The following is a 15,410-nucleotide window of genomic DNA, read 5'->3' on the forward strand; positions in this document are numbered from 1 at the left end:
TTTTCAAACATTTACTGATAATAAATCATATTTTTTGTGATCCTTACATTCAGTTTTGAGACTTCATATGGTATCTTAAACTAGTGTAAGAAACTGGGCTTTAGAAGAGGTGGTTGGCATTGAACCTGGCAAGAACCTGATTAAGTTGGACTAAAATTGACCTTAGTATTTAATCATACCAAGAGGAGTCTATTTATGTGCTAATTGTGGTTTAGACTGTGTAAAGATCATAAATTTGAATGGAAAAAAAATAAAAGGAAAAGAAATGACATCCCAGCCTAGAGGCATGACATTGATGGAGCATTGTGGCTTTACTTCTAGCCAACCTGTCACTTGAGTGAAACCAGAGAAAGATACAAACAATGTGGACTTCTTCCCTCTTTCACTACCATCCATTCACATGCAAAAACCTCTTCCTCTTTCAAAAAGCATCTGCTTTGTGATTCTGAAGCAAAATTCACAGCTTTCAGTTCAAGAATGCTGTTAGCTGGCTGATTCTTTCAGGTCTGCAATTCTCATCTCCCAAGAACTCTTCTTTCTCCAGAGAAGTGCCCCCACCTTGAATGCATTCTTCAAAAGGATTGGGAAGCCTTTTCTCGCTGATGAAACTGATTTCTTAAGAGGAGATCCCGGAAGCGGAAGGAGCCCTTACCAAAGCATTTAGAAAACTTAGGGAAAGGAAATAAGTCTTTTCAGGTCCTGCAATTTGTGGGGCAGTATTCATCCTTGGGGCTGTGACCTCCAGGTAACTTACTCTTCTTCAAGATGCAATACAGAGAAGAAGATCAGAGTGTGGAGGATGAAGATGATGACATTTTCAGTGAAGGTAAAGAGACACTCAGAAGTTTTTCCTCATATTTATGAGCACACTTAAGAAATATGTCTCGAATAGCTCTTTCCTATATTTTGATATGGAGGGGAAAGCAACAGCTGAGCAATCTATCAGCAGTAGTAATATACCAATAAGGAAAAGGCATTGCTAAATTTATTAGAAATTAGAATTGATGGAAGGTGGGTATTTCTAATGAGTGATATGGATAGGGACATCTACTCAGGAGCTGAATAGCAAGTGGCTAGAGATTTAGAAAACAAAATTTAAAATAATTTGCCAGAGAACGTCTCTGTTGACTAACAGCACTAATTCTTTATCTTCCCCTTGATTTTACTTTTTTCTTCATTTATCTTCTAGTCAGGGACAGACTTAGCAGCCTATTCATAATAGGTGCTCAATATTTACTGAAAGAATGCACCAGGGTAACAGAGGAGACATACTGTTCTTTTCAGAACATCCTTAAGCTTTTTGGTAAACTACATGACTATGGCAACTATAATCATTATTTAAATTTTATTCTCTTACTTTTCTTTTTCAATCTAAATACTCATAAGTTTCACCACAACATTATAAACAGTAATGGCTAACACTTAGAAGTTTTGTTATAAGGAGACAATAGTGATCAGTCTTCAAAATTTGAAAAACCTGGGTTCTAGGTGGACTCTCATATACTGGACAAGTCACTTAATCTAGATGTTCTTTAAGTACATGTTCTCGCTAAAAGTAATGATAATAATAGTATTTATATAGTGCTTTAAGATTCACAATGCATTTTACATGGTTTTTCATGTGCTTCTTGCAATGGTCCTTGATATAGGTGATATTATTATCCCCATTTTACAGATAAGGAAACACATATTAAGTTTTCTGAGTCAGGATTCAAACTTGGATCTTTTTTATTCTAGGCCCAACATTCTAAGTTACTGTGCCACTTAGCTGTCTAACTCTGAAAGATACTTGGCATTGAGTGCTTATCTTTAACAGAAAAGGGTGTTTCCTAACAATGTTCTATACCAGTGAAATCACAGGTATTTTTCACCTCACAACCACTTGCCCACCCACCACTCAAAAAAAAAAAAAATCCACACCCAAAAAACAAATAAACAAAAACAAATGGATTATATGGGATATAACGCAGATAGAGATGTTTTCTTATCTAATTGTTGAAAGCATATTTAAAGAACCAAGAGGTTGATGTGACAGTTTATGGTTAAGTGCCAACTCATGATCACTTCCCCTCACTCTACCCACAAGTTGGCAATGGCAGTGTGACTCTGAACCAATAAGGCTCTAAGGGACCTGAGTATAGAGAGTTCTTTTCTTTTGGGGACTTAATCCTAATTTTTTATAGAAATTCATTTACACTTTGCATTTGCTATTGTACTCTTCAAACTCAAAGACTGTTAAAGAACTGAAAATATTTTATAAATAACAATATTCCTCCAACATCTACAGTGGTAATTTACATTTAATTCTCTTACTTTCCTTTATGAGTCATAGATGCTCATTTAATTGCATTTTTGAATATATGCATCTGTGGATATATGTGAAAAGTTTTGATTTCTTGATACTTCAGAGATGACTATCCTCTATAAAATGCAAAGTGACTGAGTGGGGCTGCTACTAAATAAAAGATGCTCTCTCAACTAATCTGGTTGTTTGTTGAACTGGTAACCATAGAAGTGAACAAAAATGTACATTTAAATTCAGTTCAACATTAAATGCCTTCTATGGATGAAACAAGAATTCATAGATTTTGAAGCTATCCCAGTAAAATGGTAATCTAAATTGGATTCTTTCTGAATATCTCTTCATGTAAGAAATCAGATGCAATTCCATATATGGTACTTTTAAAAATCATTCAGTCCAGAAAATATTTAGAGCTAATTTATTGCAGCCTGACATCTGATTCTATTCTTTTATATTGATAGGGAAATCTTTTGGTCTGTGAGTATATTAATAAAATTTTCTCTCCCTCTCATGCTACCATCATGTTGAGGAGGGAGACAAAGGAGTGGTGGAGGGCAAGGAAGGGTGTGTGAAACCAGCCATGTAACAAATGTATATAGTCAAGGAAAACAAATCGCCCTTATTGGTCTTGTCCAAAAAAAAAAAAAAAAAAAAATGTGTCTCAATCTGCTCCCCAAATCTAACAGTTTTCTGTCATACTTCCTTCTCTGTGTTCTGAAAACATGGTTAATCTTTGTATTGCTTAGAGTTCTTAAGGCTTTGAAAATGTATTTTTTTTTTTTATACAGTGTTTACAAATACTTACTTCACTTTTCATCACTTCACACTAGTTTTCACAGATTTCATTGAAACTGTCCAATCAGGTTAGCTTTTTAAACTGAGTTTTCACTCTCATTCCTAAAGCTGTTTATCCTAATTTTTGTAGTTGTCACTTCTAGGTTAATTGCTGGTTTGTTATTCTTATTGTAGTTGTTGTTGTTAGTGAGAGTGGTTTGTGTTTTTGTTTTTGTTTTTTTTTTTAATTTGGGATTAAACCTAGATAGAATAGTTTGAGAATGATTAAAACATACCTCTCTGAAAGTTTTACTTGGGAGCTCCTCCAGATATTTCCAAATAGCCAGCCTACCTTTTTTCCCAAACTGACAAATCCTTATTCATCTACTAAACTAAAGAGTTCACCACCAGTAGACAGTTTTAATTTTGGCTTCTCAATTTAGTTAAAAGTGGCTCCACCCCAGACAAAGATTAGGGTGAGGCTGGGCTGGGCAAATGAATTGAAAATCCTGCCTTGGGGTTCTTCAACCTCTGCTTCTTTAGCTAGCACTTTATGCACTTCAAAGTACTTTCTGGTACCTTATCTTATTTGTAAGATTTGCCTCTGCAAGTTACAAACCAAATTTCAAGTAAATTTCAAATGGCTTGCTGGGTTTGTCAGTTTATGTGGAAATAGATAATTTAGTTAAGTATGCTCTGCTCTATAGTCAACATATACAGATATAAAATTTCAAATCATACACATTTAAAAGAATTTCTTTTAAATTTAAAGATTTAATTTAAATTTAATTTTTTTAATTTAAATTTTTCAAATATGTCCACTTCTCTTAGGGTGACCTTAGAGTTACAAATTACTTTAGATGACCTTAAGGCTTCAGTTTGATTTTTGGTAAAATGCAAGAGTTGGACTAATGACCTAGAGGAATTATAATTTTTTTTTTAAATTCTGAGTTTGTGTTTATTTTCTTTTATAAATATTCAAGAGAATAACACCAGACAGAACATTTCCTGAGAACACAAAACTTTAAATGGAAGATATTAAAAGGCATTATCTAAATGTTTCACATATGGGCAAGGCAGTATAAAACTAACTCTGTTCACTTAAAAATATATATGAAAATCTGGTGACTTGCAGGAAAAAATTTTCTGGTGAAAAAGTTGAAACTTATAGACTACATGGAATATATTTTAGGAAATATATTTTGGGAATGTATTTTGAGAGATACATTCCTAAAATATCAAACATAAAATGTACAACAAATTTATGAAGAACTCATTTATCCTTACTTTCATATATTGGAGTAGAAGACCTGAGTTCAAATGTGGATTCACATACCAGCTGTGTGATCCTGGGTAACTTAATCTCTTGTATGTTTCAGTAAATTGTAAAATCAGGATAATAATGATAAAGTCCAACAAGTCATGATGAGATAAAGCAAGTCATGAAGGTGGGGAGTTGTCCAGAATGAAATCACAAACCATCTTCAGGTCAAGGTGCAAAACTAGCAGGAAAAGTTCCTAATAAACTCACATTTAACAAGGGAAAGGTGGAGCCTTTTATGAGAAAGGACCCTACAAGGTATGCTAACTATGATAATTGGGTGCCTTAATAAATCTACTAAATGGTCCAGATTATCCTGTTTATCCAAGATTGTCTGAGGAGCTGACATCTCCCATAACCCCCAGATTGTATGAGGTTGGTTGTTGTCCTTTGTTCTCAGTGTCTTCTTCCTCAAAGAGGACCAAAATGACAGTTGAGTTACAGTGTGTCTGACTGTGAGAGATCAGACCAATATGAGATAACTGTTGGTGTCAGTGCTGAATATCTGTGTCTGCATAAGACTCTACTGGATCATCTTGCTTGTCATTGGGGCTCACTCAGATCCTGGGACACTTTTGCTGGAGTCCCTTCACCCCATCAGTAATAGCACCTACTCCCAAAGTTGTGAGGATCCAATGAAATAGTATTTGTAAAGAGCCTGGCATATAGTAGGTGCTCAATAAGTGCTTCTTTTTTTTCCTCCCTTCCTTCTTAAGCAACATTCTTTCCATCTCTAGATTCATGGTCTTAAAATTTGCTGGATGAAGTGAAGCATACCTGTATCCTAGAATTAATGCTTAGCTCTAATTCCCATCCTTGCTTCATCTGATTAAAAATGCCTAAAGAAATAAGACAGTTTATGGTAGCATGAGATTCTTCCCCCACAAAGAAAGGGATTGCCCAAGATCTTGTTACCAGGGCAACAGTGTTTTCCTGTTATATACATTTTAAAAGGATCTTTTCCCAACACAGGAACATAAAGTTAAACTCATTTGACTTAATGCAATTACAAACCCAAATAGGTACCAAAAGATCTGAAAATGAAAAATAGAATGAGGATGGTGGGAGAAAGGGATGAGATGCCCTTAAATAAATTTCTTTAACTGTCTTTTGTAGATTTTGTTTTTCTCATTTGATGTTTTTCTGTGGTTTGGGTTTTAAGCTTCATAGAACCATGAAACATTGGTCTAAATCTGTTCACACTTCCAAAGTGAGGTTGACAGAGCTATCAAAAATAAAAAGAGCAAAAATGAGCCACCTCAAAAGACTGAATTTACATAGACACAAACAGAGCCTGGTTTTAATTCCCAAACAACACCAGCTGTCTACGTGTCACCTAGATAACATTTTCTCTCAGGTAGTTAAATTTTATTTTTTGGTTCAGCGATTGATTTGATAATCAGCATTTTGAAAAACACAATAATTAGAATCAGAGACTCCTTTTCCATTGTTGCTTCCAACTTATCAAATTAAAGGTCTTTCATGTTCTCTGTTACTGTGTGGTTTTGCTAGCCAGTCTGATGCATGCAAGTTATCTGGATGGGTAATAATAATAAATCATCATTTTGGTCATAATGATGATTGGAAAAAGAAAGATAACTCCACATAGGAGTGGTCTTTGGCCAATCATCAAGAATAAAGCAGGGCTCATTAGAGCCAGATTCACATGGATTAAAGAATCCATTTGCCAGGTGGGGGTCAGTCACTATTTATTACCTTGTTGGCACCTATAAAATAGGACTTGCCTTCTTTCCCTTAGACACTGTCAAATACTCATTCTCTCCTAGCTTCAGTGCTACACAAAAATAGAATCATAAAACACTATCATTAGGTAATTAAGGATGCAGAGTATATCTTAGCCTCTTTTATTCTCTGGATCCCCAAAATAGCCAGTTTGCTTACCATGAGCCTTTACAATATAACTTTTAGAAAGTCACCAAGGTAAAGAAAAAGTTCCTGTTCTAGCCCTGGAATCGGACCAAAAACTAGCACCCAGCATTGGGGTTTGAAAGATTTCTTCTATTTGACCACTTCTTCTCAGGAAAGCTTGTTTCATTTAGAGCAGAAAAGGAAAGAAAGAGAGAACTGGTCATAGCCAATATGATTCCAGAGCACAAAAGAAAAAGCCCCCTTAATAGATAGCATCAACTACCTATTTTAAAAATCTTTTTATGAGATCATCTATTTTTACATCAAATATATTTATCAATGTTTACCTCTCTGCTCTCCATCTCAGAGAGGCATCTTTTATAACAATTTTTTTAAAAGAGGGATAAAACCAGCTCAACAAATTAATGGTAGCAAGACACTCCACTTACTTAAAAATAAAAAAGTCCTTATCTATTTCTCAAGTCATTGTAGTGTTATCATTTCCCTCTATTTCATAGAAAAGGGAAGTAGAGTTCCAAGGGGTAAGTGACTTGCACAATGTTTAAATAAGAAATAGGAAGAGGCAGTAGAACTTTTGCCCCTTTTCTGCCTAGCCAGCTCATTGAGCCTTCTCTGCTACACTGGGTAGCCACTGAGAAAGAGCTTGACATAACAAATGATTGATTCAGTTCAACAAATAGCAAGATTCACCAGTATTATTTTAAGCCCTGGGGTATACAAAGAACAATAAGACACAATTTCTACCTTCCAAGCTCAAATAATTAAGTAATAACTTAGTATCTCATTTTGGGTTACAAAACATACTTCTTAAAATTAACTTAATTTTCTTTATTTTTACATATCCTTCATTTCCCAATATCACTTCAGCAGTCATCATTGATTTAAAAAAAAATGAAAAAAGAAAAAAGCATCAGTGGAGTAAAATTGGCTTACTCGTTAATTAATTGTTTGAATAAATACATGATTTCAACCTTACAATGTTTCATTTTCCATGCTTCACTTTTTTTATAATTATCATTTCTTACATTTCAGTGATATTCTATCACATGTATATCCAGAATTTGCTTAACTATTCTCCAACTGATGAGCATCTGCTTTGTTTTTGGTTCTTTGCTACAACTAAAAGTGCTGCTGTCAATATTTTAATGTGTATTGGACATTGTATCTTTGAACTCCTTGAGAAATCGCACTTTTATAGGAAATTTTTCTTGATTCGTAATCTTCTACCTTAAGTGCCTTCCCTTTGTTGATTATTTTTAATTTATCCTGTATGGAGCTTCTGTATATATAGCTGTTTGCATATTGTCTCCTCCACTAGAGCAGCGACTGCCTTTTTTGCCTTCCTCTATATCCCCAACACAGGACCTGGCATGAATGTTTATTGATTGGTTGTCATAGGATCAAAATTCTAGAAGTAGAAAGGATACCATTTTGTTCATTCTCTTTACTTTTCTAATTAGGAAAATGAAATACTGGGTGATATTATGATTTGCTCAAGTTCATACAGTAAATAGCAGAGTTAGGATTCAAAGTCAAGTCTTTGGAATTCAAAACTAGTCTATTTCTGCTGACCCATAGTATATGTTTAACTGGAATCTCTTGGTCAAAAGAAATGAAACAGGTTAATCAGTTTCTTAATTAATTCCAAATTGTTCCTTAGAATGGTCCGACGTCCAAGAATATATTTATGCTTTTCACAGTCCTTTCTATATTATTCCCAACTTGACACACAAAGTATACAACTATAAAAGCCTAAATAACTGTCCACATAATTTTTAATACTTTATTAATTCCTTTCTTTCTTTTTCTTTTGTACATTACTGTCATTTCCCAGTGATTCCCCTTTCCCCATTCCCATTAATAAAACCTTTGCTTCACAAGCAAACAAATGAACATATTGACCATATTTAAATATATCTCTCTTATTCTTCATTTAGAATCCATCATGCTTCTGCCAAGATGAAGGGGGGTATGCTTCACCATTAGCTCTCCAAAGTCATGATGGCCACTCTACAAAACAGAATTCTGAAGCTTTTCACTGTCATTTTCCTTGACATCATTACAGCAATCCCAGAAATTTTTTTCAGTTCATGCTCTTTTCTTATATTGCTACAATGCCAAATTACAATCATATAACATGATCTGTTGAACCATGCTCCAATCTGTGTGTAGGGCATTAGACCTGCGATTTTCATTGAAACATGAAACTCTTGAGTGAGGCTAATGCATATTCACACCTGTGCAATTTTACATCTTAGTTTCTTAGAGATAGGCTTCTTAAACCTTTTCTCTTTACAACCCCCTTTTTCCCTATCCCTAAGAAATTTTTATGCAACTCTAGATATACAGATATATGAAATAGGTATACAAATAAACAAATTTACTGATAATAAATCATAAAGAAATTTATTTTAAAACAATTCTTTGGTTTTTTTGTAATTTTACCATTTATTAAAGATGAAAACAAATTTTCATATTAATGAGATGGATGTGCTTATTTTTACATAAAGAATTAAATCTTAAGGGAATATTTTTTCTTTTTTTTTAAATACACACAAATACACACAAAGATAGCTTATAGTCTATAAGTGCTAGCTATTATCATTGGCAGCACTTCTATATAATTGATAACATCTATATTTTTTTAAGTTTGCAACATGCAAACAGTTGTAGAAAATGGAGTAGTCAACTGATTTTGCCAAGTTAAAATACTTTTACTTAAAGAAAGCACCCCAAACTTTAAAAAAATGAACAAATGTAAAGGGTAAGGAAGTCATATAAAACAAATAATAAAACAAAACAGTTATAGTACATTGCATATAACAAGTATTTAATTAGTGTTAACAAATGAAATCTAGGACTTGTCCACGTAAGTAATACCTTTGTATTGAAAACATTATAGTAAGGAATGAAAAAAAGATCCTTAGCTTTTTGTTCAGTGATAGCTAGTATTTCTCAAGTGATGGGCTTGAAATAGGAAAAGTATTTGAAGTCTACAGAAAAGGCAGTTCCTTCCTTTTCATTTGCCAAGCTGAAGATTCTATTTTATAGAATAGTTTGCATGTAGCAAATATGAAAAACACTAAGAAGTAGTCAAAGGATGTGAACTGGCAATTTCAAAAGAATAAATATAATATATCAATTATATGAAAATGTTGCAAATAACTTGACTTCTGAACATATATCTTGGTTAGATGTCATTTTCTCAATAAGTCCATTGCATAGGATTGGAACATATATAAAACTTGACAGAATTATTCATGCCCTTTTGACCACTGTCTTAGATTATCAGAAGGCATCCTCTTCTTAGCTACCCAGAAATCTCTAGGAAGTTTCAGTTAGTGCCAAAGGGAGCGTGTCATTTAAGGGGCATGAACTAAAATAGTAGCTGACATCAATGTTGCCTAGTCTGTTCACTCCATTGATTTATGGTGAGCTCTATGTCACTTAGGCCTTTGGTAACCTCAGAGTTACTATTTAGAAAGGACAGGAAGTTAAATATTGCTTGAATATTAAAAAAGCCTTTGGAATTCTCATACTTTTATAGCCTGTGGACGCTAAATGTTACATGAATAATAATTATTAAAAGCTTATTTCATTTAGCATATTTTATTCTGTAGGATTCAATTATGAATTGAATTATGAAACCTTTTACTATTTTATTCACTAGGAAAAAAATGAAAATAACCTAATGACTTATTTTGGTAACTTGTAGATTTCACACACACACACACACACACACACACACACACACACACACACACACACACTGGTACAGTGAGGAAAATGTTGAACTTATTAAACAAACCTTTTTTTTTAAAGACCTCTGATCTACCCTATTAAATATGCATAACATTTCATGTTAGCCTGCCTAGCAAGTGTCAACTTGTTGAGCATCTTAGTTATTTTGGGACAACACAATTTGCCAAAGCATTTATAATTAGCTAAACTAGAGCAAGTTATTTGTTTGGTTTTTTGCCTCAAAGTGTTCCTGAATGAGATATGAAAGAGAAGAAAGATGTTCATTAAACCAAACTGACTGTGACAGTCCCTGAATGCAATATGGAAAAGAACAAACTAAAGAACAAATTAAAGTTGAATGACTGGAGGTAGGGGGGAAGATTAAAGGATACCGGGAATTCAGACTGTATTAGAGACATATTGAACACAAAGCTGAAAAACTGAAATATGGCATCAAGGAAAAAAGCACATTTGTCTGGACAATAAATGAGATAGAGATTTGGCAGTAATCTGGTTACCTGGGAAATAGTGAATTACTCCAACTAGAGATTTCTAAATAAAGAATAGATGACCAATTATTGGGACCGTGTAGCCAAGATCCTTATTTAATATAGGTTGGACTAGATATCTTCTGAGGTCCATTCTGAAATTAAGATTCCAAGATTCTAGGATGCCCTCTCCAATAGAATATGTTCTTTGAGGACAAGAACAGTAACAGTTTTGAATTTACTCAGGGACTCCCTCATAGTATGTCCTTTATAAATGCCTAATAAATTGAATTAATGTTAATTCTATGATTTGTTCCATGAGAATTCAAATTCCTGTTTCATTTCATAATGGCAATGTTTTGTATAAGAGGCAAAGTAACTACACTGTACAATAGCTAAATAACTATCTGATTGGGTGGAAGAGGACAAGGAGATGAGACAAATACACCTCCTAGTGATGAATGTCATGTTGCAAACATACCATTTTTAGTTTCATCAGCACAAACTTCTTCTATTTAGAGGAAGAACCTCTTCCTGTGGTTAAGAAAAGGGAATTTTACAAAATAACAATAGTAACAGTATCAACAACAATAGCAATGATCATAAAAACAAATTATAGATTTAGAGGTATAAAGAGTCTTGAAGGTTATGCAATCTCTCAACTAAAAAAAAAATTCAGTATGGATGTTTTTGTTTTTACATCACCTTTATTTTCAGATAAACTGAACCCTAGTCTCACTCTATGGTGAGGATGGAAATCACCTTGTGATAAAGAAATACAACCAAGCAAAACCTGTAGATATTATTTGACAGCTATTCAATAATCTCCCTAATCTCTCCAAGGGAAGATGAGAAGTGTACATCCTCATCTCTTCTCTGGTCTGAGATTGGTTATTTCCATTACATAGCCTTTGGTTCTACTTAAGTGATCTTTTTACTTATATTATAGCACTCTGGATAGAGATAGGCAGCCAGGTGATACCATAGTGCACAGTGCTGGATCTGGAGTCAAGAAAACCTGAGTTCAAATGTAGCTTCAAACATTTCCTAGCTATATGACCTTACCCTCTGTTTGTCTCAGTTTCTCCAACTATAAAATGGGGATAAAAGTATTACTTACCTGGCAAGGTAAAAGATCATATTTCTAAAAAAAAATTAGCATAGTGTCTGGGACATGGTAAACATTCTATAAACAAGTATTCCATTTCCCTTTCTATCCTTTTCCTGACTCTGCTTACTTCTTTCTGCATCAGTTTATACTACACTTTCCCATTTCCTCCGAGTTCTTCCATTCTTATCTTTCATATGAATATCCAGTTCTGGCTCAGTACTCAATTAAAAGGGTAACCACACTAGAAGCAGTCAGAAGGTAGCACAAAGGCTCTGAACTGAAATACTTCCCTCTGGAAAGGGAAACAAATTTGCCATTATGCATTTCCAGAAGTTGTTTCACTAAACTTCCAAGTAGATTAGCAGCAGGCAGAAAATACTGTGCTTACCTCAGTGGTCAGTCCCTCCATTAGACAAAGAAACTGGATAAATATTCCCTACCGTCAATCAAGCAGCTTATCTTCTAATGGAGATAGTAACATATACAAATGTTGATATATACAAAATATTATAGATATATATTGATGTAGTCTTGGGTAGCTAAGTGGGCATTAACAGAGAAAGCCTGAAGCACTGTTGGGTTATAATACTCCCTGGGGTAATCTAGAAGGGCACAGATGAAATCATCTCAGTTTTAAATGAGCCTTTTGAGCTTTTGTTCAAGAGGACTTTCTATTACAGTCCCACCCCAGGTTAGGATCTCTAGAAACCCCACCTTTACTTATCTAATCCGAAAACCAAGTTATGATGTGAAACTCCAGAGGTTTTATTTTCCCTATAAAATATCTCCCCATGATGTAGATCTTTGTTAAAATCCCTTTTAGGATTAGCCTACCAGGGCATCCCTTTTGATGGTGTTTTTCTCTCTCTGGTAAACTCCTCTATGGATTATGGCATACTCCCACCTCATGGTGTATTCACTTTAATTGTTAATTGTTAAAACTGCTTTAATTGCTAATTCCTGTGTATTAATTCACATAATAAATAGCACTCCTATGTAACCTATGATAGGCACTTATGACAAAGTCTTTATGTCATGAACTGAATCTATTATACTACTTTTATATAATATTCTTTTTACAATCTATTGCTCTCCTGGATTTACTTCATATTACCACTCCTGGGGCCTATTTTACTGCTTCAGTATTATTCTCTAGATAAATAGATACAAAAGAGTTGTTAAGAAATGAAGCTAAAATATCAACTCACTCCAGGTTTCTTCTCTCTCTGTGTCTTCAGTGTTTAAGATAAGGATTGATAACACAATTTTCCTTCCTTTCTTTCCTTTTCTTTTTTTCCTTTCCCTTCCTATGAATATTTCGCCTAAAGGAATGTCAATTAGATACCTTGGGGTTGGATTTCTTTCTTAAGAGCTGTGCCTTAAAGCCAAATCACTCTGGCTCTCATGGATTTGTGGGGCCAAGCCCTACCTGGTCTTTCTTTGGGAGATGTTTGGAAGAGACTATATATGAAATTCCCTCAGAAAAATTTTTCCTCTGATCAGATTGTTTCTCTCATACTAGATCTAGTTATTGACAGAATTATGAACTGATAGAACTATCTTCAAATCAGAAACATGAAAAGGGACATAAAGGATTTCTCCTAACTGAAGGTGCCCCCAAATTGCTTTCAGACATATTTGGGAAGGGGATAGGAAAGCCAGAGAAAAGGTACTGTTCTTTTCCAGTTTCTAGTCTTTAGAGTTTTGGTTTTGCCATCTTGATAATTAAACCCTCAGTGCTTTGCTCAGCTGTCCTGACCCTCCCCCCACCCAGTGGAATTAATTCTCTGCTTCTCCAATTCCTGACAGTTGTCATAAACCAGGAAAAGTTGGCTTAATCAAAGACACAAGCTGATTAGAATGGAACTGCTGAGACTAATCACTTCAAATGCTGTACTGGGAATAGCTAGCCCCTCTGGGTCATGCATTAGTTGGCCCAGCTGCTGTCTAATGTCAGCCATGTGTTAGGATAGGCTGGGGGACTGAGAATAACCCCATTACTTGGTGCAGAGAGAATATATCAATTCCTAACTCATTTCCACTTGCTTTTAACTCTTTCCATTTCTAATAGCTAGATGCATTCTAATGGTTTTCTTTTAGGGTGATAGTGTTATCTTGTTGTTATCCAAGAATACTGGAGATGGAGAAAAATTATGAATGCTTTCTTGTATATGAGGTTTCCCCAAAGCAGGAGTATGTCAGAAATGTTTAACAATAAACTAGGGATAGGAGGGAGACATGTATTCTAAGAACTTGGGGTTAAGTTACTTGCCCTGGATCATACAGCTAATGTCTGAGGCTAGATTTGAATACAGATCTTCCATTATCCACTGTGCCCCCATCCCTTTGAAGTTTAATCTACATTATCAACATTTTTCCATCACTTTCTTAAATCTAAACAGTCAATAAAATAATAAATCTGATTTGTAGCATTTGCCAATTTCCAAAGTACAAATGCTCACACTAAAACTTTTAATAGTTGGTTCTCAGGAACGAGTACGACCTGATTCCAGTGCACCCCTGTCAAAAGTTTTAATGAAGTTTTAAGCATCAAAAAGAAATATAAATGCTATAAACATCATTTGAAACTTTAAGTGTTTAAATTTCTTTGGCACTTAATTTAATTTTACAAATTTTTGAATAAGTTTTAAAGAATTTTAATTTTTAATAAGTCCAGACATCCTGTTACTATGCATTGCATATTGGACAGTTTCTGGATGAAACTTTCTCAGACCATTGGATCAGTAGAGAAGGTCCTCTTACTTGGCCACTGATCTATATCAACTATCTGTGGTCAACTATCTCCATTAGGCTTTTTTTCTTTTGGAACCATGTCAAAACTATCATGTATGCATCAAAACCTCATTCTTTGGATGATCTTAAAAGGGTAGGATTATAAATGCAAAGCTTTCAGTCACTGAACAGCAGCTTAAAAAAGTTTTTACAAAGAGCAAAATTTAAGTAGAATTATACATAGCACAAGATATTCACTATGTTGAATTTTAATAAGAAGTATATCAATATTATTTAATTGATCTTTTGATGGGTATGTTTGTAGCATTTATACTTCTGAAATTAATAAACCTTACTGCACTAAGATTTTTGAGATACTCTGTATCTGTTCTTCTCTCTTTTTCCTTCCTATCCCTCAAAACGATTTCCTTTGTTTTCTTTTGGCTGGCTCACCACAATCACGTGCCTGCCTGTCACTACAGTATAAAATTCTGTGAGAAAGAAAATCTGAGAAAGTCTGAGCTTTTGATTTAAAGATACCACCTGAAAATATAAATGCTCAACTATGCAAAAACGTACCTGAACATGGCAACATTTTTTGAGATACTAAGTCCATTATCCACTTATAAAAATTTCAAATGATAAAACTCCAACCTCTTCTCATGTGATAATAACATTTCACTGATTATGTATATGAGTTCATATGTATAATGCATGCACACATGAATAAATAACATACATTTACATATTAAAATTTACTAATGGTGGTGGTGGGAATGATTCTAATTTGTGATTTCATCTGTGTAAGGAATTCCTGGTTCAACATGACCTTCCCACAGTGCAGATCAGCAATTCTCCTTTATAAGCATCTAGTTGTCTATGACACTGGGAATTTAATCCACCTGTCTCTGATTGTATTGCTGGTTTTAGAGACAGTACTTTAGTCCATTTCTTCCTGACTTCAAAGCTATCCCTCTATCCACTATACCATGTTGCCTATTGTAAAGGGTGGAATTCTGGAAAAGTATATTTGAAATTAGAATACTTACA

The 15,410-nt window shown here is 34.2% G+C and overlaps 1 protein-coding gene across 2 annotated transcripts in view; it reads left to right on the forward strand.

The window, feature by feature from the left end:
* Positions 1 to 390: 390 nt before the first annotated feature.
* Positions 391 to 15,410, forward strand: part of RIPOR2 (RHO family interacting cell polarization regulator 2) — a 124,034-nt gene continuing 109,014 nt past the window's right edge. The window contains exon 1 of one of the 2 annotated variants that reach the window (XM_051970597.1): positions 391 to 826. In XM_051970597.1, the coding sequence (XP_051826557.1) occupies positions 766 to 826 (61 nt within the window). In that variant the 5' untranslated portion in view covers positions 391 to 765. The remainder of the gene's footprint in view (positions 827 to 15,410) is intronic. The other variant, XM_051970595.1, reaches the window with a different exon arrangement.

Source organism: Antechinus flavipes, chromosome 1, assembly GCF_016432865.1.
Source record: "Antechinus flavipes isolate AdamAnt ecotype Samford, QLD, Australia chromosome 1, AdamAnt_v2, whole genome shotgun sequence".
Lineage (NCBI taxonomy): Eukaryota > Metazoa > Chordata > Mammalia > Dasyuromorphia > Dasyuridae > Antechinus > Antechinus flavipes.